Source organism: Pan paniscus, chromosome 2, assembly GCF_029289425.2.
Source record: "Pan paniscus chromosome 2, NHGRI_mPanPan1-v2.0_pri, whole genome shotgun sequence".
In the NCBI taxonomy this organism is placed as follows: domain Eukaryota; kingdom Metazoa; phylum Chordata; class Mammalia; order Primates; family Hominidae; genus Pan; species Pan paniscus.
Genome location: NC_085926.1, coordinates 147,068,900 through 147,090,353, shown reverse-complemented (window position 1 = coordinate 147,090,353; position 21,454 = coordinate 147,068,900). Strand labels below are relative to the sequence as shown.

The window sequence follows — 21,454 nt, the reverse complement described above, 5'->3', positions numbered from 1 at the left end:
TCAGATTGTCCTGGTTCTTCACTTTTTTTTTTTTCCTGGCGGTGACTCAGAGGTATAATACTTTTTGAACAAGGTATTACAAGAATTGGAGGCCCTTATAAAAAGCTGTTTTTTTTTTGTGAGTACACAGTGCATACATTAGCTGTGTGACCTTTGAAAGTTACTCAATTTGGCTGGGCGCGGTGGCTCATGCCTGTATTCCCAGCATTTTGGGAGGCCGAGGCAGGCAGATCACTTAGGTCAGGAGTTCGAGACTAGCCTGGCCAACATGGCGAAACCCCATCTCTACTAAAAAAAAAAAAAAAGTACAAAAATTAGAATGGCGTGGTGGCGAGTTCCTGTAATCCCAGCTACTGGGAGGCTGCGACAGAAGAATCACTTGAACCTGGGAGGCAGAGGTTGCAGTTAGCCAAGATCATGCCACTGCACTCCAGCCTAGGCAACAGAATGAGACTCCATCTCAAAAAAAGAAAAAAGAAAAAAAGAAAAGTACTCACTGTCTGTCCCTGCTCCCTTCTGTAAAATGGGAACAATAGTTATTAAAGTTGGTATAGGGATTAAATCAGTTAATAGACATACACTCAGAAGAACAGATAGGAAACTCTCTATAAATGTCATTTTGTATATTACATAAAATATTTATGTAAAATATATATTTTTATTCTATAATTGGTAATCATTAATTTTGGTCATGGAAAATCCAAAACAGTGTTATCCTTCACATCCAAAACAATTCAACTTACCTGCTTTGGGTGGTCAGAGTTTATAGCACCTAACTCTTGGGACAAATGACACACCTCCAGCCAACAGAAGATTAGGCTGAGGAGTCTCAACATTCTGAATAGTTTTTGTAGATGTGTAAAGCTTACTAACTGACTTGTACAAAAATGATAATCCATTTCATTAATCTGAAGTTGAATTAAAAAGCCCTTCTCTCCTTCCAACCCCGACATATCAGATTGATTATGGACTTTTCAAAAACCAAGCTTTCCATTCACCACAAATAGCATGTTGCTCCTAGTAGTTCTTGCCAGAGAACACAGTCAAAGAAGATAACTATCTTATACATTCTGCATGTTACATACCAAGGAAGGATAATAATTCTCTCTTTGTTCCCAGGTCCTGTCATTTGGGCAGAGGTGGGAGACACCATCAGAGTAACCTTCCATAACAAAGGAGCATATCCCCTCAGTATTGAGCCGATTGGGGTGAGATTCAATAAGAACAACGAGGGCACATACTATTCCCCAAATTACAACCCCCAGAGCAGAAGTGAGTATACAGCACTGTGTAACAAATCAACAATGTTTAATAACCCACTGTACTGGTCACTGACAGTGTGCTGCAAAAACTGAAGGCAGGAACTCCCAAGGAAACCGCTCATATATCATTTCTAGGCATCATGCCAGGAAACAAATAAACCCCTTCTCCTACCTCCAATTGGTTTACGGAATTTTGTCCTGCCTTAATTGGATGATTATTGACAATCCTGATAGTAATTTAGTTGGGTTGTATCAATTATACATTTCTGGAGTACCTTGGGTGATTTTTAATTTTTAAAAAAGTTCTTATAAGAATGTTCGATGTTCACTTTAGAATATTTGAAAAATATAGAAAGGTAGCAAAAAATACTAATTATCCATAGTTCTATAAACAATCGCTCTTATATTTTTATATAATTCTTCCATTTTCATCTGTATACATATAATATATATTTTAAATACGGTTGAGATCATAGCAAATAAATGTTATTTTAATTTCCTAATCAGAGTTTGTTCTCTTAGCATTACAAGGGTTTTATAAACATAATTTTAATGATATAAAATATTTCATTATGTGGATTTTTTGACTATTTTTACATATCAAGAAGGACCAGTGAAGACTAGTGACTTTGCTACCACTTGCAGTGTGACTGTGAACAGGTTATTCAAATGTAAATTTGAGAGATTTAAATAGGATCACCTGCAAAGTTCCTTTCAGTTCTACAATTATGGAATGGAATGTAATTTTCAGTTCCATTTTATTCAATAGAAAATGCATCGATTACACTGTATTGCCGGCATTGTTCTAGCTGATAGAAATGTAGAGACAGTGCTTGCCTTCAAGAAAGTTAAGCTCTGTTCGAGAGAAATACATGCAATACAACATGAAAGGTGCTAGGGACATTCCCGGAAGATGTGTGAGCACAAAGAGGGGCACCACTCCCAGGAGGAGGTTTAGAAGAGTCTATCTGGATGCAATCACATCGGTCTGTTATCTGACACCACAGCATAAATGGGATTCCATTCTAATTTATAACAAAGAACTCAGAAGTGGGCTATTCTAGACTAAACTTAGTCTACTTTGTGGCTCAAATGACCACGTTAGAAAGCACACTTCACCTCTCTAATGTGACCTTTCTCACAGGTGTGCCTCCTTCAGCCTCCCATGTGGCACCCACAGAAACATTCACCTATGAATGGACTGTCCCCAAAGAAGTAGGACCCACTAATGCAGATCCTGTGTGTCTAGCTAAGATGTATTATTCTGCTGTGGATCCCACTAAAGATATATTCACTGGGCTTATTGGGCCAATGAAAATATGCAAGAAAGGAAGTTTACATGCAAATGGGAGACAGGTAAGTCCAACTGGGGAAAAAAAATTGTTCAATCTCTTTGAAAATGATCATTTGACAGAAATAGAAATATCTAACCTCATCATTATCTCCAAAAATACTTTAGTATATACCTTTAAAAGATAAGGACTTCTTTAAAAATGCCCACAATTATCACACCTTAAAATAATAACAACACACATCATAACGCTTTAAAGTTATCAAATAGCCAATCAATGTTCACATTTCCCCAACTGACTTTTTAGGTCTGTTGCTTGGATCAGTATCCAAACAATTACACATATTACAATCAATTTATATGTTTCCTAAGATTGTTTACTTGCAATTTTTCTGTTGCAAGAGTCATTGGTCCCGTAGAAATTTCCCATGTCTTCATTTTACTTTTTATCGTATGGTATCATTTAACACAGGGGTCCCCAACATCCCCCAGACACACACCCATGGGCCACACAGCAGGAGGTGAGCCTGTTAGGTGGTCTGTCAGGAACTGGGCTGCACAGCAGGAAGTGAGCAGCAGGCAAGCAAGCATTATCGCCTGAGCTCTGCCTCCTGTCAGATCAGTGGCGGCATTAGATTCTCATACGAGCGCAAACCCTATTGTGAACTGTGCATGTGAGGGGTCTAGGTTGCACGCTCCTTATCAGAATCTATGCCTGATGATCTGAGGTAGAATAGTTTCATCCAGAAACCACCCCCCTTTCCCAAGTTTTTGTAGAAAAATTGTCTTCCGTGAAACCGGTCCCTGGTGCCAAAAATGTTGGGGATCGCTAAAACATGTTTCTTTCTCTCTGCTTTTATTTCCTTATTATAAGTAGTAGTTACATCTAAAAGTTTGATCTAATTCAGATTTTTTTTTTTCAAGACTGCTTCAAATGTGGTACTGGGCACTTCTGTCAGGGAGTACATAATTTATAGTTGTCCCTTAACTGGGGATGTTATCAGCTACTGATGATGGTTTCCTAGATTCATAAACTAATCAGTGTTGCATAATAGTAATATTCTAATTCCATCTTCCTTTCTTTATTAGCTGGCATACTTCTCTATAAACAGGAACTTCTTAATGATTTATTTGGTTACCCTGAGGTACACAGTATATAGAAAGAGTATGACTTTCATGCGCGTCCATGTGAAGAGACCACCAAACAGGCTTTGTGTGAGCAACATGGCTGTTTATTTCACCCGGGTGCAGGCGGACTGAGTCCGAAAAGAGAGTCAGCGAAGGCAGATAAGGGTGGGGCCGTTTTATAGGATTTGGGTAGGTAAAGGAAAATTACAGTCAAAGGGGGTTTGTTCTCTGGCAGGCAGGAGTGGGGGTCGCAAGGTGCTCAGTAGGGGTGCTTTTTGAGCCAGGATGAGCCAGGAAAAGGACTTTCACAAGGTAATGTCATCAGTTAAGGCAAAGACCGGCCATTTACATTTCTTTTGTGGTGGAATGTCATCAGTTAAGGTGGGGCAGGGCATATTCACTTCTTTTGTGATTCTTCAGTTACTTCAGGCCATCTGGGCATATACGTGCAAGTCACAGGGGATGCGATGGCTTGGCTTGGGCTCAGAGGCCTGACAATGACAAATACTTGATTCATTCCCTATATTTATAAGTTTTCAAATTAATCAAAGGCTTCTCAATTTTTTTTTTACTTTTAAGTAGCATTGTGCACTCGTGGATTTAAGCATATGTGGTGTGTTACAATTCACTGCCGTTATTCCTACTGATGTTCAAAGTATCCTTTCTGACACTGAAGGACTTGTTCAGGTTGACTCCTTTATTTTTACATCATAGTAATCTTTGAAGATTCTTTGCTTTCTAGTATAACGAGACACCAGGCTCATTTTGCACATTTTCGGAGCCAGAACTGAAACTAACCATTTGTTCCCAAAAGCCCTGTTTTTAGTTTTTTGTTTTTTTTGGTGAGGATTTGGAACCACAATGTGGGCACTAGAGTTGCTTGTTGCTATTGGGCAAACAATTGTTTCTGGGCCTTTTCAGTGGAAGAAAATGGGAAAAAACTTTTCAGATAAATTCATCATGATTTCATACTAATACTTTCTATTCAAATTTGAGTCTACAGATTTTTTGGTTTGTTATTAACTGCATCAATCTTATATTTGTATCTGCCTTAAACTGCACTGAAAAATCTTATTTTTTTCATGACACCAACATATTCATTTGATTCATCCGACAATATACATACAACAGTCTCAGAATCACAATTACAACACTACAATCAACAATATGATTACTGAAAACAGTTTAAGATTTTTTTGCCACTCTTTTTGTCATTAGGGTAGACCCCACTAGAGATTTTTAGCCAAATTACATATCTAAAATCACTTGGACTAGTTCTTCTCCACATAGTTTTGCCATCACTGGATATACGGGTTAATTAATTGTACTTCTGTGTTTCAGAAATTGCTTTTAAAACTGTAATATTATTTTATGTAAAATACTCATACCTCACATAGTTACCTTTTTTTTTTTGGCTTTATAGTTTATTCTTTTTTTTTTTTTTTTTTGAGACGGCGTCTCGCTCTGTCAACCAGGCTGGAGTGCAGTGGCATGATCTCAGCTCACTGCAAGCCCCGCCTCCTGGGTTCACGCCATTCTCCTGCCTCAGCCTCCTGAGTAGCTGGGACTACAGGCACCCGCCACCACGCCCAGATAATTTTGTTTTGTATTTTTAGTAGAGACGGGTTTCACCGTGTTAGCCAGGATGGTCTTGATCTCCTGACCTCGTGATCCGCCTGCCTCTGCCTATTCTTCCATTTTTAAATAAACAAACGTCTGTGTATTCATATCTTTGCTTTTTTCACTTCACAATAGAATCTGAACATGTCTTCATAGTATTGTTTGGAAATATTGCTCATTCCTCATTTCTTTGCATAGGATATATTACTATGATGTGCGGACATGCTACAGTTTATACAATCAGTCCCTTATTTGACAAGTGTTTGGGTTGTTTCTAGTCTTTGCCTTCACAAATACAAAACAATGTACAGCTTTGTTAGCCTTGTTCATGTCTCTTTGTATTTTGCCAGCATACCTTTGTGATAAATTCCTAGAAATTGTATTGTTGGGACAAAAGCTAAATGCTTATACAGTTTTGTGAAATATTGCCAAATCCCCCTCTGTAGTTGTGCCAGTTTGTATTTCCAGAAGGTATACATGAGATTATCTGTGTTTCCACAGCGTTATTACAAACTATATTGTCAAATTTGGGGATTTTCACAAATCTGATAGGAAATAAATTATACAGTTGAGGAGTGGATCATATTTATCTTTTTTCTGTATGGCTATCTAGTTACCCACAAAAAAGCTAAACTTTCCTGCATTGATTGAAATGCTGCCTTTATCATCTACTAAAATATTTATATATAAGTGAGTCTATTTCTAGATTTTCTATGCTGTTCTGCTGGTCTTTATTCTTGCACCAATACCATACTGCTTTATTAAGAGAGCCCTTTAATATGTTTCATGGCTATAGCTATGTCTCATTTCTCTTCTTTTCCATCATTTTAATGGCTATTTTTGCTTCCTTATTCTTTCTACTGAACCTTAGAAAAACTTATCTAGATCCAGAAAAAAGGCTTGATAGTGTTTATTGGGATTGTTTCAAATGTATAAGTTAAAGTAGGGAGTGCAGACATAATCACGAAGTTGAGTCATCCTACATAAGAACGTATGTCTTTCCATTTGTTCAAGTCTACTTTTGTGTTTTTCAAGAGTATTTTATAGTTCCTCTTATATGCATCTTGGATTTTTTTTAAGATTATGCTGAGATGTTTTATTTTTATTTGGCCTTTGTAAATGGTAATACCATCACTTAACATTTTAAGTATGTGGCTGGGTGTGGTGGTTCATACCTGTAATCCCAGCACTTTAAGAGGCTGAGGTCAGTGGATCACTTGAGGTCAAGAGTTTCAGACCAGACTGGCCAACATGGTGAAACCCCGTCTCTACTAAAATTACAAAAATTAGCCAGGTGTGCTGGTGCATGTCTGTAATCCCAGCTACTCAGGAGGCTGAGGCACAAGAATTGCTTGAACCCGGGAGGCGGAGGTTGGTGTGAGCAGAGATTGCATCACTGCACTCTAACCTGGGGGACAAAGCCAGACTCTGTCTCAAATAAAAAATAAAAAAATAAAAAATAAAAAATTTTAAATATGTAATTGAAAAAAAAAAGGTTTTCTACTTTTAGATTCCTATTCTTGATCTTGTGCTTACTTTGGAAGGAATAAAACAAGACTAATGTTTATTAAACTCTCTCCAGGTACTGTCAGACATATAACCTTATTTAACCTTTGCAACAACACGAGAGGCTATGTATTTTTATGCCCATTTTGTGGACAAAGGACTGATGCTCAATGAGTTGAGATTTAAAATGAGATTTACCTTCTGCATATTTCATTATCTTCATTTTGCAAATGAAGAAATCACAGCACAGGAAGGCCTACAGAGGCATCAGAAGTCCTCATCCTGGCTTTCTCAGTTACTAGCCATGTGGCTACAGATTAGTTATTTAATATTTCTCATGCCCATCTGAATCATCAGTAAAATGGAGATGATACCTGCCCTGCTGAAGCATCTTGATGGGTTGCATTCTTTCTTTTTGAAAGAAACAAATGGAATGAATATAGGTTAAAGCCCTGGGTAAGCTAAAATATATTAAGCTGACAAGGAATGGTTATCTTGTCTAAATGCATACAACACAATGTGAAGTCAATCAATTTCCAAAGCAAGTTCCTGTCCTTTATAACTATTCTTTTAAAAAAAATATCATTTTAATATGAAAATATTTCATGAACACTGTGAAAATTATGAAAATATATGGAGGTAAAAGAAGAAAATAGTCTCAACACAAAAAAGGGATCACAATTGCATATGTTGTTTGCAATTTGCTTTATACACTTAAAAATATTATGATTATCCTTCTATATCATTAAAAAAACTTCAGCCTTATTCTGAATGACTACAAAGTATTTCATGATATGAATGCACCATAATTTATTCAGTCAGTTCCCTACTGTCAAACATTTAGATGGTTTGCAATTTTTTACAATTATGAACTGGGTGTAGTTGACATACTATTTTTTGTTTTAACTAAACAGTAGGATATGCCCATTTTTACTTCATGGGAACAAATCTTGGGACGTAAATTTCTAGGTCACAGGCCAGGCACAACTTATGTGCTTGTCAAACTGCTCTTCATAAAGTAGTATTTTTCAAACTGTAGATCATGACCCATTTAGTCAGTTGTAACTACCGACTAGAATTTTTTGAAGTATCAAGTGGGAAAGAAGAGACAATGTCAGAGTATACCACATACAGTAAGGACAAGTAAGGGTTAAAGAAATTTCTTTTCTGGAGTGTATATGTGTGTGTGTGTGTATACAGGATCACAACATGAAATGTGCTTCTTATGTGGTTGCAATAGAAAAGTTTGAAAATCACTGCGTAAAGTGTAGGAGAGAGGCTGTTCTCTGCCGTTTTACTAATACTTAGTTTTAAATTTTTACAAACAGCATAGGTCAATTACTGCACCTCATTCTCATTTAAATTTATAGTTTAATTAATAATGTTTATTGGCCATTTGTACTTCTTCAGTCAATTTCCTGGTGATGGCAGATATTCATTTTCAATTATTAATCCATAAAATATCTATATATTAAGCCATATAATATATATATGTGTGTGTGTATACTACATACATATTATCTTTGTTATGTATAATGCAGGTCTTTTTCTTTTTTGTGTGTGTTTTTTCATATTCCATTATTGCTTACAGTTGAGTGTTTTTACTTTTTTGTTTGCCTGTGACAATATAGCTGTTTTCAGTGTTACATAGCCAAATTATCAATTCTTTTTTTTTTGCCTTTTGTATCATACTTAGAAAATTATTTTCTATTCTATAGGTAAGTAAATATTCATCTACAGTTTAGTCAGTATCTTAAAAATGCTACTTGTAACACATTTTCAGTTTGGTGAGTAGAGCTCTAAGGCTCTAAGTTTTATCTTTTCTAAACAACTATTAGATTATCTAAGCATTATATATTAACAAATCTATTCTTTACTCACTGATTTGAAGTGTCACCTTTAACATATTGTAAATCTTAAATATATCTGGATCATTTTTCTAGGTTTCCTAGTTTACCGTGTGACCTATCTGTGCCAGTACCTGTACCACATTGTTTTTATTATTGCAGCTTGTAAAGTTTTAAATACATGACAGAACATGTTCATCCATTACTGAAAAGAATTATTTTCCCTTTTTATTCTTAGATATCCTCACATATACATTATTCTAGATCAATTTTAATATAATTTTGTTAAACTAAAAAACCGCCATTGGTAGTTTTTATTATTATTACATTAAATGAATAGCTTTAGTTGGAGAGAATTCATCTCTTAGCTATAGTTAGTCTTTCACTCAGGAGCCCTTTAATTCAAGTTGTCTTTTTAATTATTCAGTAAATTCTTATAGTCTTTTTCATATTCGTCCTGCATGTTTCTCATTGAATTCCTGTTTTTCTTAATATTATGCATAACATGGTATTTTTTAATTGCATATTGTCATTATAGAAACAGCTGTTAATTGCTTAACATTTATTTTGGAGCTGGACATCTTAAATATTCATTTCTTAGTTCAAGTAATTTCCAACTGATTCATATAGGTTCTATATTATCTATAAATAATGCTAATTCTCATCGCCAGCAAATTTGTCTATTTTCTTGCCTTATTATGATGGGTAGAATATTAAAAATAATATTAAACAATAGTGGAATAGCCAGTAGCCTTGTTTGTGTCTGATCTTAATGAGAACATCTCTGTTTATTTTACCACTAAGTATGAATTGGCTAGTGGTTGTGCTTTATTCTACTTTTACACTGAGTGTTTTTAAAACAAATCACTTGAGCTGCTCCAAAAACATCCTGTGCTAGGCACAGAATTCACTGGTAAATAAGACAAATAAGTTTCCTGCTCTGATAGGTTTTTATTCTAGTGTATATGGGAGGAAGGAGGGGAATGGGAGGAAAGGAGATGAAGATAAGCAAACAAAAGAAAATGAAATAGATAACTTCAGAAAGTGAGCAGTTCTGCAAAAAAAAAAAATTAAAAAATAGGGTAATGAGATAGTGAACAGAAATTCTAGTTCAGATAATGTGGAGATAATATTTAATGTGATACCTAAATTTCAAAGAGGCAGCCTTGCAAAGATCTGAGAGGAAAGCAAAGGGAAGAGCTAATGCCAGAATGTCATATTTTATAAAAATTTTTTAGATTTTCTTGAAATTATTATATAGTTTTTCTCCTGTAATGTGATCAACTACAAATAAATATGACCAGCTACATTAAGGACTTTCTAATGTTAAACTATCCTTGCACTCTGGGGGAGAACAACACTTAAGTATGGTGAATTTTTCTTTAATATATTGGTGGGCTGAATTTGACCGTGTTTGATTTAGAATTTCTCATTTAAGCTTATAAATGAAATTCGTTTAGCTTTTGCTTGCTTTTTCAGATATTAATATCCATGGTTATACTATCTTTATTAAATAAACTAGGAATAGTTTAAATATTTGGGAACCATCTGCTCCTTAGAGAGTTGAAAGAAACTGCCTTAAAAATTATTTTGACTTTTAAAAAGGAGTAGTTTTGTTGTTTATGGGGTTCCCCCCCTCCTTTTTTTTTTTTTTTTAGACAGAGTCTTGCTCTGTCGCCCAGGCTGGAGTGCAGTGGTGTGATCTCAGCTCACTGCAACCTCCACCTGCTGGGTTCAAGCGATTCTCGTGCCTCAGCCTCCCGAGTAGCTGGGACTACAGGCGCCCGCCACCACGCCTGGCTAATTTTTGTATTTTTAGTAGAGATGGGGTTTCACCATGTTGGCCAGGCTGGTCGCGACCTCCTGGCGTCAACTGATCTGCCTGCCTCGGTCTCCCAAAGTGCTGGGATTACAAGTGTGAGCCACCGTACCCAGCCTGTTTATGTTTTTAATCACTATTTTATTTCATCCATGAGTACTAGTCTAGTCAGGCACTTCTTTCTAAGTCAGTTGATCACATTAATTGCATATAATGACTTACATTTTTCTCCCCTATATATGTGGTTATATTCCTTTCTCATTTCTAATGTGGTATTTTTTTGGTTCTCTCCACCTTTTTTATTAGACTTGCCAGAGATTTATATATTTCTCTGGTCTTTTCACATAATATATTTTTGGATTTAATCATTTTACCTGTGTTAAATTTCTTAATTTATGCTTTTGTCTTTATTAATTTTTCTAATTTTAAAATTTTTTCAGATATTTACATTTATTTTTATTTAGTCTTAAGATAAAAAGCTTTTCAGATTCTTAGTTTATATGTGTAGTTATATTCTATACATTTTTCTTTACAGCATGCTCACAGACATTACTTACCAAATCTCAGTATTTCATTTTTATTTTCTCTTCGATCTAAGTTATTTGGATCAAAAATGACATTCTTTTTTTACTTTTTGTCCTTGACTAGTAATTTTTAATTTTATTGCATTATGATCAGAAAACATGACCTGAAAACATTTCATTGACGTTTTCTCTGTCGATCAGTATACAGGTGATTGTACCAGTCCCTGTTGGAATCCTTATACATCTGAAAATGACTTTTATTGTTCTTTACCTGGTGTTACATTTTTGAATCATAGTATTTTCTTCTCAAAAAGATAAATGCTACTTCATCTTCTTCTGGCATTTATTATACTTGATAATTTTAATGTCAACCTGATTTTTTCGTTTCATAACTTTTTTTTTTTTTTTTGAGATAGAGTCTCGCTCTGTCACCCAGGCTGGAGTGCAGTGGCTCGATCTCGGCTCACTGCAAGCTCCACCTCCTGGGTTCACGCCATTCTCCTGCCTCAGCCTGCCAAGTAGCTGGGGCTACAGGAACCTGCCACCACACCCAGCTAATTTTTTTTGTATTTTTAGTAGAGACGGGGTTTCACATGTTAGCCAGGATAGTCTCGATCTCCTGACCTTGTGATCCACATGCCTCAGCCTCCCAAAGTGCTGGGATTACAGGCGTGAGCTACCACGCCTGGCCTTTCATAACATTTTTAAAATGGAACATTTACCAGGACATTTTTAGTACAGATCTCCATTACTAATTTTGTAATTTTGTCTTGTTTTCAGGAAGCTTTTGAATCTGAATCCTCTAGTCTTTTCCCTTTGTGGTGGCAAACACTTCCACTAGTATTTCTTATGATTGTGCCTCCTCCTTTTATAACTTCTTTCTAAAATTATTACAATGTGTATATTTTTCATCTTCAAATGCTCTCCTCTGATTTATGGGAGCTTTCTTTAGATCCCCTTCATCATAGATTCAGTTCTCTGCAGGATCTAACCTTCAGGTCTTTGCTTTAGTTTGATTTTTTTCAATTTGATAATCACCTTATCATGTATCTGAAGGACTGATCTTAAGGGAAAGACAGGCAATAATCTCTAAAGTATTCTCTCCTTTGAGAGTCACTTATTCTCAGGGGCTCATTTGCTTTGATTCCTTTGACTGCCTTCTTCTGAACTACTGAATCATTTCATAGACCAGATGCACTTCTGCTCCTTTTTTTTTTTGTTTTTTCCACTGGGAGAAGTGGGAGGAGGTGATAATGTTTGAACAGCTGGCTGGAGATTGTTTGAATCTCTGTTCGAATTCATTGGGAGGTTATTTCTTCATCTGGGATGATTTCTTCCTCAAATCTGCTTCCATCCTGCTCTGCCTTACAGGAATTCTTCCGGTTTTCATGAATGTGAAATCTTCCCTGATTTCCAGCACAGACCCATATTCTTTCCTATTTTAACTTTTTTTTTTTTTTTTTTTTTTTTTTTTGGAGGCTTCAACTGGTATGCACAATGTGGGCAGGAAGGTAGAGTTAGAACTTTTAGATGCAGAGAGAGACTCAGATTACCATATTGAACCACAAATCCACTAAACAGATACCAAAGAAAGCTCTGGTGGTGAACTGAAATATTTCATGAACCCTAGTTTACAAAGAGCAACAGAAACTTCTGTTCTCATTCTTTCCTTTAGGTGTGTTTGTGCATAAATAGTATTGTGCACATGGAAGTCTTCTGCTTTACTCATTCTGTCTCCATCTCATTTTGTTTTGATTTACAGAAAGATGTAGACAAGGAATTCTATTTGTTTCCTACAGTATTTGATGAGAATGAGAGTTTACTCCTGGAAGATAATATTAGAATGTTTACAACTGCACCTGATCAGGTGGATAAGGAAGATGAAGACTTCCAGGAATCTAATAAAATGCACTGTAAGTACTGCATCATCCCCCAATCTACCAAGTTATTTTAGTACTGCATATGTAATGCTTTTAACTAAACAAAATGTGAAGAGCTTTGCTCATTATTTTTTCAATAAACGATTACAATAGTATCCTGAAGGTAATCTCATTGGTTATTTGATGTGTCAGTCAGTTATCCATTATTTCACTTAATTCAAGATATGTCAATTACATGAATGGTCCTTAAAGTGTGGTCCCTATATCAGCAGCCTCAGCATCACTGAGGGACTTATTAGAAATGCAAATTCTTAGACCCCTACCCTGACCTACAAAGTCCGAAACTTTGGAGATGGATCCCGGCAATCTGTTTTCAACAAACTCTGCAGATGATTCTGATGAACGCTACAGTTTGAAAACTACTGGATCAGATGCTTTTCTCATTTTGGCTCAAAAATGACAGGCTCATTTGATTACTCAATATGCAGAAAGATATGATCTCAGCCCTCAATGATTCTAACCCTTGACTGCACATTAGAATCAACTGGGAGCTTTTAAAAAATGACCAGTGCCCTGGAATACCCCCCGAGATTTTTATTTAAGTCTAATACCAGATTTTTTAAAATACCTAGTGTAATTCTAAAAAGTGGTTAGAGCTCAGAGACAGTGAGTTCATTATTCAAAAGGCCCACACCACTAATGGACATCAGTAAAAATTATTGTAGCTAACAGAAGAAAAACATGTAAAATTGTGTTACAAACTGATTTTTTTTAAGCTAAGTACTAGTCACGCTACCCACAATCTTTAAAATATTTCTTTTGATTCTGCATTTTTGTATATTTGGAAGCATTGAGAATATTATTCATCAAAAATAATTAAATACACAAGATAAAGAAAAAACCTCCTACATATGACCTTTCCTGTTATTCAAGATGAATTAGAGACTTTTTTTTTTTTTAATCTAGAACAGCAACACACTCCCAGTATATGGTGCACAGGAAAAGCTGTTATAATTTGCAGATTTGGGTGCTCACAAATATAATCACTTAAAGAACTGGAAATAACAGAATCATTGTTTTAGCCAGGAAGAGCAGTGGGATTCCCAGGTTGCTAGGGACACTAGCATAGAAAAAGAACCATGCATTCAGCTCTGCTCCTTTCAGCCAGTGGCTGCTCTGAAATGCCAGGAACCAAAAGGAGTTGCAAGGATACTCCTGATACATAAAGCGTGGACAAGCCTGAATAGGTCTTTTAAAAATTAAAAAAACAAAGCTGGTCCTGGAAAGTCTGTGAGGTTGTCATGTAGTAGAATCTAAACCACTTCCAAAATGTTATTTCCCAACTTTTACAGCCATGAATGGATTCATGTATGGGAATCAGCCGGGTCTCACTATGTGCAAAGGAGATTCGGTCGTGTGGTACTTATTCAGCGCCGGAAATGAGGCCGATGTACATGGAATATACTTTTCAGGAAACACATATCTGTGGAGAGGAGAACGGAGAGACACAGCAAACCTCTTCCCTCAAACAAGTCTTACGCTCCACATGTGGCCTGACACAGAGGGTATATTTACTTAAAGCCAAGTCTCTATTGGATGGATTTGTGTAGTTTTGGTTTAAAATCCTGTAGCAGAATGTGTTGGGTGATAAACTTATCCCTTCCCCAAGCCTCCGAAGTGCCCTTCCTACCTTTGAAAGAGCAAGTCTAGGCCACTATCAGCTGAAGTATGTACCAGATAGGTCTGTTTCCTAGTTACTGAGGACAATGTGGAGTAAAAGAACATGGTGTGGTTTTCTCCATTTCCATAGGCTCCTCAAGATGATCCCTTTTTAGATTATGGTCCTTTTAAAGATAGCTGGAAAATCAGACTAGAAGGGGAATGACTCCCATAAATATTCTGCACCTAAACTTTTCATCATGTCTCTGTAGCCTAGATGTAGTGTTGGCTTGTTGGTTGCAAGTGAATATTCTATATGCTAGCATTGTAGCCATGCAAATTCAGAGACATCTACAGACCTGGCTCTGAATGAGTAAAACAAACTAAAACTGAAGAGAAAGAATTTTAATCAAAATGTGAAAATACGCTAGCTTGTTTCAGGCTTCATTTGGTTTATCATATGCCATTGAAACTTAAGACCACCCCAGTGTCACGCTTTCCTTCCTTCAACAAATGTAAATACAACAATGAACAAAAGAGATAAGATGTCTCATGCTGCTGAAATTCTAATGCAGGGAGACAGACAACAAGCAAGTATATTAATACATATATGTCAAGTGATTATAAGTACATAGAGAAAAATAAGGCAGAGGAAGGGGATGGTGACTGAGAGGGGAAAGGGTCAAGATTCTCTCAGGAGGTGCTACTTAAGGAGAGACCAGAATAAAATGAGGGTGTGAACCATGAGGATATTTTGGGGAGAAGGCAGAGGAAACAGCAAGTGCAAAGGTCCCAAGGCAGGCACACACTTGATCTGTTCTAAGAACAGCAAAAGGCCTATGTGGATGGAGCAGGGTGAGCAGAAGGTGTGGAAAGCTAGATCACCTGAGACCATGATAAGGACTTCAGCATTAATTCTGAGGAAGGTGGAGAGCCCCAGAGGGCACTAGCAAAGAAGTGACATGTTTTCTTATTTACCACTCCAGGGACTTTTAATGTTGAATGCCTTACAACTGATCATTACACAGGCGGCATGAAGCAGAAATATACTGTGAACCAATGCAGGCGGCAGTCTGAGGATTCCACCTTCTACCTGGGAGAGAGGACATACCATATCGCAGCAGTGGAGGTGGAATGGGATTATTCCCCACAAAGGGAGTGGGAAAAGGAGCTGCATCATTTACAAGAGCAGAAGTAATTCTCCAGACTCTGATTCCCAATTTCAGCAGTAATTTTAGGTTTCCTTTTCAGAGAAGTAAGAATTACACCAAATTTTAGAAAAAAAAAAAGTTGCATTAAACAATAACAACAACAACAACAACAACAACAACAACAACAAAACACTTCCTAGGAACTTGTCCTCATTCATTTCTGCTTCTCTCAATTTCCTTAAGGGAAAATTTCCATTTATCTTCTTTGATCCTTTGGAGTCTTGCTTTCTTTTCTACTAGAGTGTCTTCTCACATTCATGTGCCCTCATGTTGTCATTTATATTCAAACTTAACAAAAGTTAATGCCCAAATTCAGAGCAGAAATATTACTCCCCTTAGCAACTGTTTGTTGCTTATTTTTCCTTCAGAGTTTTCATTGTTAGTCTAACAATCGGTCATTTCACATCCTTAAAACTGTTACGTATGGAATATTTTAAATGCTTGAAGATGACAGATATAGTCTCTATCCTCTAAGAACTTACAGGAAAATATGGCACAAAATTACCAGTAACATGTCCATCATGGAAAAGTATAAAATAAATTCTGTATGAATAGGTATCAGTAGAGGATGATTATTAGAGCTTCAGAAACATTAATTTAGAGCAGCATCTCTCATTACTTCTAGTTAGCCCTTTCTTCATACTTTTCCAAGCACTTTCCTCTCCATCATCCCACTTACATCATGCACTGACCACATGGAGATGATCTGAGGGATTGAGGTGGGCAGGTGTTCAGATCCAGGGTGCATAGCACAACTGGTGACCTGTGGCTAGGCAGTGGTTACCTGTTTGACAGCAGTAGTGAGTATAGTTTGCAGTGTAAAGGAGTAAACTTTTATTTTGTAATTGGGGTAAAATGGTTAAAAGGCTACAGCTGCCATTAGAAGTAAGTGAAAACTGGCCGGGCGCGGTGGCTCACGTCTGTAATCCCAGCACCTTGGGAGGCCGAGGCGGGTGGATCACGAGGTCAGGGGATAGAGACCATCCTGGCTAACATGTTGAAACCCCGTCTCTACTAAAAAATACAAAAAATTAGCTGGGCATGGTGGCGGGCACTTGTAGTCCCAGCTACTCGGAGGCTGAAGCAGGAGAATGGCGTGAACCTGGGAGGCAGAGCTTGCAGTGAGTGGAGATCATGCCACTGCACTCCAGCCTGGGTGACAGAGCAAGACTCCTCAAAAAAAAAAAAAAAAAAAAAGAAGTAAGTGAAAAGGGAATGCCTGGGAAAAGATGTCCATTTCAGTTCCTATAAATCAGAAATATTGGACTCATAAAATTTTAGAGCTATAAAGTAATCTTAGAGATGATCTGTTCAAATATCTCATTTTAGGGATGAAAAAACTGAGGTTCCAATAGGCAGTGACTAGCTGGAGGAAATTTTCGCTAGTGGCAGGGTAGAGGCCAGGACTCAGATGGCTGCACTCAGATGGCTAGGTATGCTTTCTACCACACATACTTTTAAAGTCTTATTATTCATTCCTACTTGGATAGAAGAGTGATGATTAAAAACTACTATAATTACTCTAATAAAAACTATATTTTTATTCAAAATTTAAAGTTTAAAACTTAAGTTACATTTTCATTAAGACAAATACTAACCTTAGTTTTTTTTTTTTTTTTAAGTGTTTCAAATGCATTTTTAGATAAGGGAGAGTTTTACATAGGCTCAAAGTACAAGAAAGTTGTGTATCGGCAGTATACTGATAGCACATTCCGTGTTCCAGCAGAGAGAAAAGCTGAAGAAGAACATCTGGGAATTCTAGGTATGTTAATATCTTCAGTTTATCAGGTGTGGGTTAATGATGTGATGCTACCTGCAGTAACCGTCAATTCATGTCTATGGGTTTCATTTTCTTGGTTCATATATCAAAGTTGTTCAAATAAAAATTTAAAAATTAGTTATCTAATGAAATAAAATTGATGTTTATTAAATAATATGACATAGTAAAATATTACTTATTTCTCTTGGAAACTATGTATTGTCCCATATACTGATGAAATTATATATATTTTATCAAATTGATGCCTGTAGTTTTAGTGAAGTTCCCAGAAACTATTTTCTAATGAAATTCTGTTTTTTGACAGAGTCTCACTCTGTCGCCCAGGATGGTGTGTAGTGGTGTGATTTCAGCTCACTGCAACCTGCTGCTTCTGGGCTCAAGTGAGTCTCCCACCTTAGCCTCCCAAGTAGCTGGGACTACAGGGATGGGTCATCAGGCCTGGCTAATTTTTGTATTTTTAGTAGAGGTGAGGTTTCACCATGTTGGCCAGGCTGGTCTCAAACTCCTGGCCTCAAGTGATCCGCCCACCTCAGCCTTCCAAAGTGCTGGGATTACAGGCGTGAGGCACTACACCTGGCCCTAATAAAATTCTTAACCAATTTATCCCCATTATCCTACCCATTCCTCTCAAATTATAGCTATTTACTTTTAAAATTAAAATATAAATGATTAATTACAAGAAGAAATATACAAAAGGAAATTAATTACAACAGGAAATAAAAGAAAAAATGATACCACGCACAAAGCAGGGGCAAAGCTGCCTTCAATTTTTTAGGACTCACTTTAAGACAGAATGTCTAGAACTCGAGCAACACTGGTCTTGAGACATTTCTTTAAAACTATCAATTGCAGGGACCCCCACTCCCATCCCCACCCCACTGTGTTCCCATACTGTCAGCATTCCCCTGAGGCTTGGTTATCCTCAACCCCTAGACTAAGACACCAAGGCAAAATGGCATTGTTGCTGGAGCACAAAAATCCTACCAGACAAGAGACAAGCTAAGATTGGATAAAGGGTAGAAATGGGACGGGTATCCCCACAGCAACGGCTGCAAAATGACTCCTGGCCAGATATCCAACCCACCATGATTAGACCGGTACTCTGCAAAGGACTTTCAGGCCAAACCTCCCCTAGAACTCTTAAGAGATAAACAAATGGTCTCCATTTTTATTTCCAGTGTATTGATTCCAAATTCCCTGGGACGCAGTATAAATCCAAGAGTATTATACCACAAACCCATGGGGGAGAGAAAACAAGTTATCTTTGCTGATCTTTGCTTTTATTACTAAGTTAGACCTTCTGATTGGACACTCTTCCTCTTCACTTTTGCCAGGTCCACAACTTCATGCAGATGTTGGAGACAAAGTCAAAATTATCTTTAAAAACATGGCCACAAGGCCCTACTCAATACATGCCCATGGGGTACAAACAGAGAGTTCTACAGTTACTCCAACATTACCAGGTACTCACGGGGGCGGGGGTGGGGTTGGTGCATTTTAACAGGCTGTACAGCCTTTCCACAGATTACTCTCATCATAGAGAGTCTGGACCAAGAAAGTGAAAAGGGAGGTGGTTGTGAAGAGGGGATGCAAGAAGGTGTCTGTGTGTATGCAAGTACATGCACATGCTTGTACTAAAAAAAAGTCCACAGGAGAGCTTAAGAGAAAAACCTGAAGGTAGTGGACATCTATGAATCCTCAAGCGTGAATCAGAGAGATGCTGTCTCCTCGCTCAGCTAGAACACAGCTCAAATGGCATCTACCACACCATATGTGGCTGGATGTTCCCACACCTGTCTCTAGCACATGTGGTTCTAAGGGCCAGAGGCTGCCACTTGGAACTCTAAATTCCCCCTATCTAGTCCAGTATCTGGCATATATTAGGAGATCATCAAATGTTTCTTTAATAAACATAGAGTAAAATCTTAAACAGATTATATACATAGGTGAGCATTTTCTTTAATAAGAACCATATTTTTCTTCTATTAGTTGTAAAGTTGGCTTCCAGGAAAAGACTATTTCTCAATAACTTAGCAGGGTGTAGCAAGGGTGCTATTTTAGGTAGAGTGGTCAGGAGGGCTTCCTTGAGGAGGTGGCATTGCTGAAAACACCTAAAGTTTGAGAAGTAATGAAATTCAGGTAATTGTGCATGAATTGATTCTGGGCCCCGAAGACAGGAGCAATGCCTGGTGTGTTTGAGCAGCAGCAAGGCAGCCAGAGGCTAAAGAAAAGCACACAAGGGACAGAATGCTAGAGAAGAGATCCAGGGAGAGCAGGGGCCAGAGGGAGTAGGGAGGACCTCAGACTTGAGATTTAAGACTGATGTTCTGATGGACACTTTTTAAGGGGCTGTTGGTGATGTGTGGTTAAGTGACCATAAGGGGGCAAGGACAGAATCTGGGGTCAGTTAAGGACCATTGCAATAATCTGGGTAAAATCATCATCATCATCATCATCATCGAGATTTGGAATATGGTGGAAGTGGCTGAAGTGGTGAGATATTATCATATTCTGGTTCTATTTCAAAGGTGGTGCTAAAAGGACCTGCTGGAAAATGGGCACTAGGGAGTGTTAGGGAAGAGAGGAGTCAAGCATGACCCCAAGGTTTTGGGCACTGACCACTGGTGGAAGAGCAGGTTGTACAGGGGTGTGGAAAAGAGAAGAAAATGTTATTTTGCAGCTTATGAGAATAAGTAAAAGCAGAGATGGCCAGACAGTAATATGTGCAGGTGGTGAATCAATACTTTATATTCCAGTGAAATTTTCTGCTTAGAAAAAGGGTGAGGACATAGGAACAGTTCAGACTGAGGCTTGAAGAAAAAGTAAGACGTCTACCACATCACTTGAGACCATCTCTGTTGTCTTGCTTGATTCTCTAGTGAATGTCTGTTGGACTCTGGCAGGTTAGTGTGATAGCATGAATATGTAATGGTGTGGTCTAAATAAATGGGATGGAAAATGAGTGTGGCTGGGATTGGTGAGTGGACATGGCCAAAAGTTGAGGTCTGTGAGCAGTTGCACAGGAAGCCCTGAGGTGAATGGAAACGCAGATCAGACTGGAGAAAAGCCTAGAGCACATGGGAAAAGGGTAAGAGCCTTGGCAAAGCAGGAGGGTGAAGCAACTGGTCGTCTTCAAAATGCCAAGGCCGAGGGTGTGGTTATGTCCTGTATGTGGGAGTAGTGACAAAACAGCACATGGTGTGATAGAATGAGATGGACTGGAGGGGGAGGTAAACATAACTGTGTCAAGTCGGTGACTCATGAGATCAAGAGGTCTAACGGCTCCTCGCCAGGAATCATGAGCTCACTAAGGATGATCATGAGAGAGGACAAGGAAAGGAAGCCAATGCTGAAGCTGAGGGAATTACACAAAATAGTCCAGATACACACATGCAGAGATTACAGGAAAGGTGCCAGCCACTGGGGAAAAATCACTTGGTATCTGAAGAGAAAAAAGTATATTAGGAAAACACACTTCAAGCTAAGAAGAGATTGGTTGCAAAGTTTTTTCAAATTGTAATATTGAAGTACACACCTCCTAGCTTTGTGGTATGGCAAGTGGGTTATAGCTAATTTAAAATTAACCCAAAAAATGACAAAATTTTGTCTTCCAGTTCATCTTAAAACTAAATTCCTGAAAACAATCTTGAGTACCACAATTTTTAAAAACTAATTACACTGACATTTCCAGTTCCTGGGTCCTAGTTATCAAGGCTGTGTGTGTGTGTGTGTGTGTGTGTGTGTGTACAATATAAACCAAATACAACCAGATCCATTAACACTTGATGAATTTAGGTGAAACTCTCACTTACGTATGGAAAATCCCAGAAAGATCTGGAGCTGGAACAGAGGATTCTGCTTGTATTCCATGGGCTTATTATTCAACTGTGGATCAAGTTAAGGTAAAATACAAATCATTTGTTTTGT

General features: G+C 37.6%; 1 protein-coding gene across 4 annotated transcripts in view; it reads left to right on the top strand.

Annotated features, from left to right (window-relative positions):
* The window catches only part of CP (ceruloplasmin), a 59,512-nt gene that overhangs the window by 20,964 nt on the left and 17,094 nt on the right, over window positions 1–21,454 (top strand). For all 4 annotated transcript variants that reach the window (XM_034957579.3, XM_008951879.4, XM_003826484.5 and 1 more), the window contains exons 8-15: window positions 1,120–1,272; window positions 2,407–2,618; window positions 12,760–12,910; window positions 14,230–14,442; window positions 15,523–15,730; window positions 17,370–17,509; window positions 18,862–18,990; window positions 21,323–21,429. In XM_034957579.3, coding sequence (XP_034813470.1) covers window positions 1,120–1,272; window positions 2,407–2,618; window positions 12,760–12,910; window positions 14,230–14,442; window positions 15,523–15,730; window positions 17,370–17,509; window positions 18,862–18,990; window positions 21,323–21,429 — 1,313 coding nt within the window. The remainder of the gene's footprint in view (window positions 1–1,119; window positions 1,273–2,406; window positions 2,619–12,759; window positions 12,911–14,229; window positions 14,443–15,522; window positions 15,731–17,369; window positions 17,510–18,861; window positions 18,991–21,322; window positions 21,430–21,454) is intronic.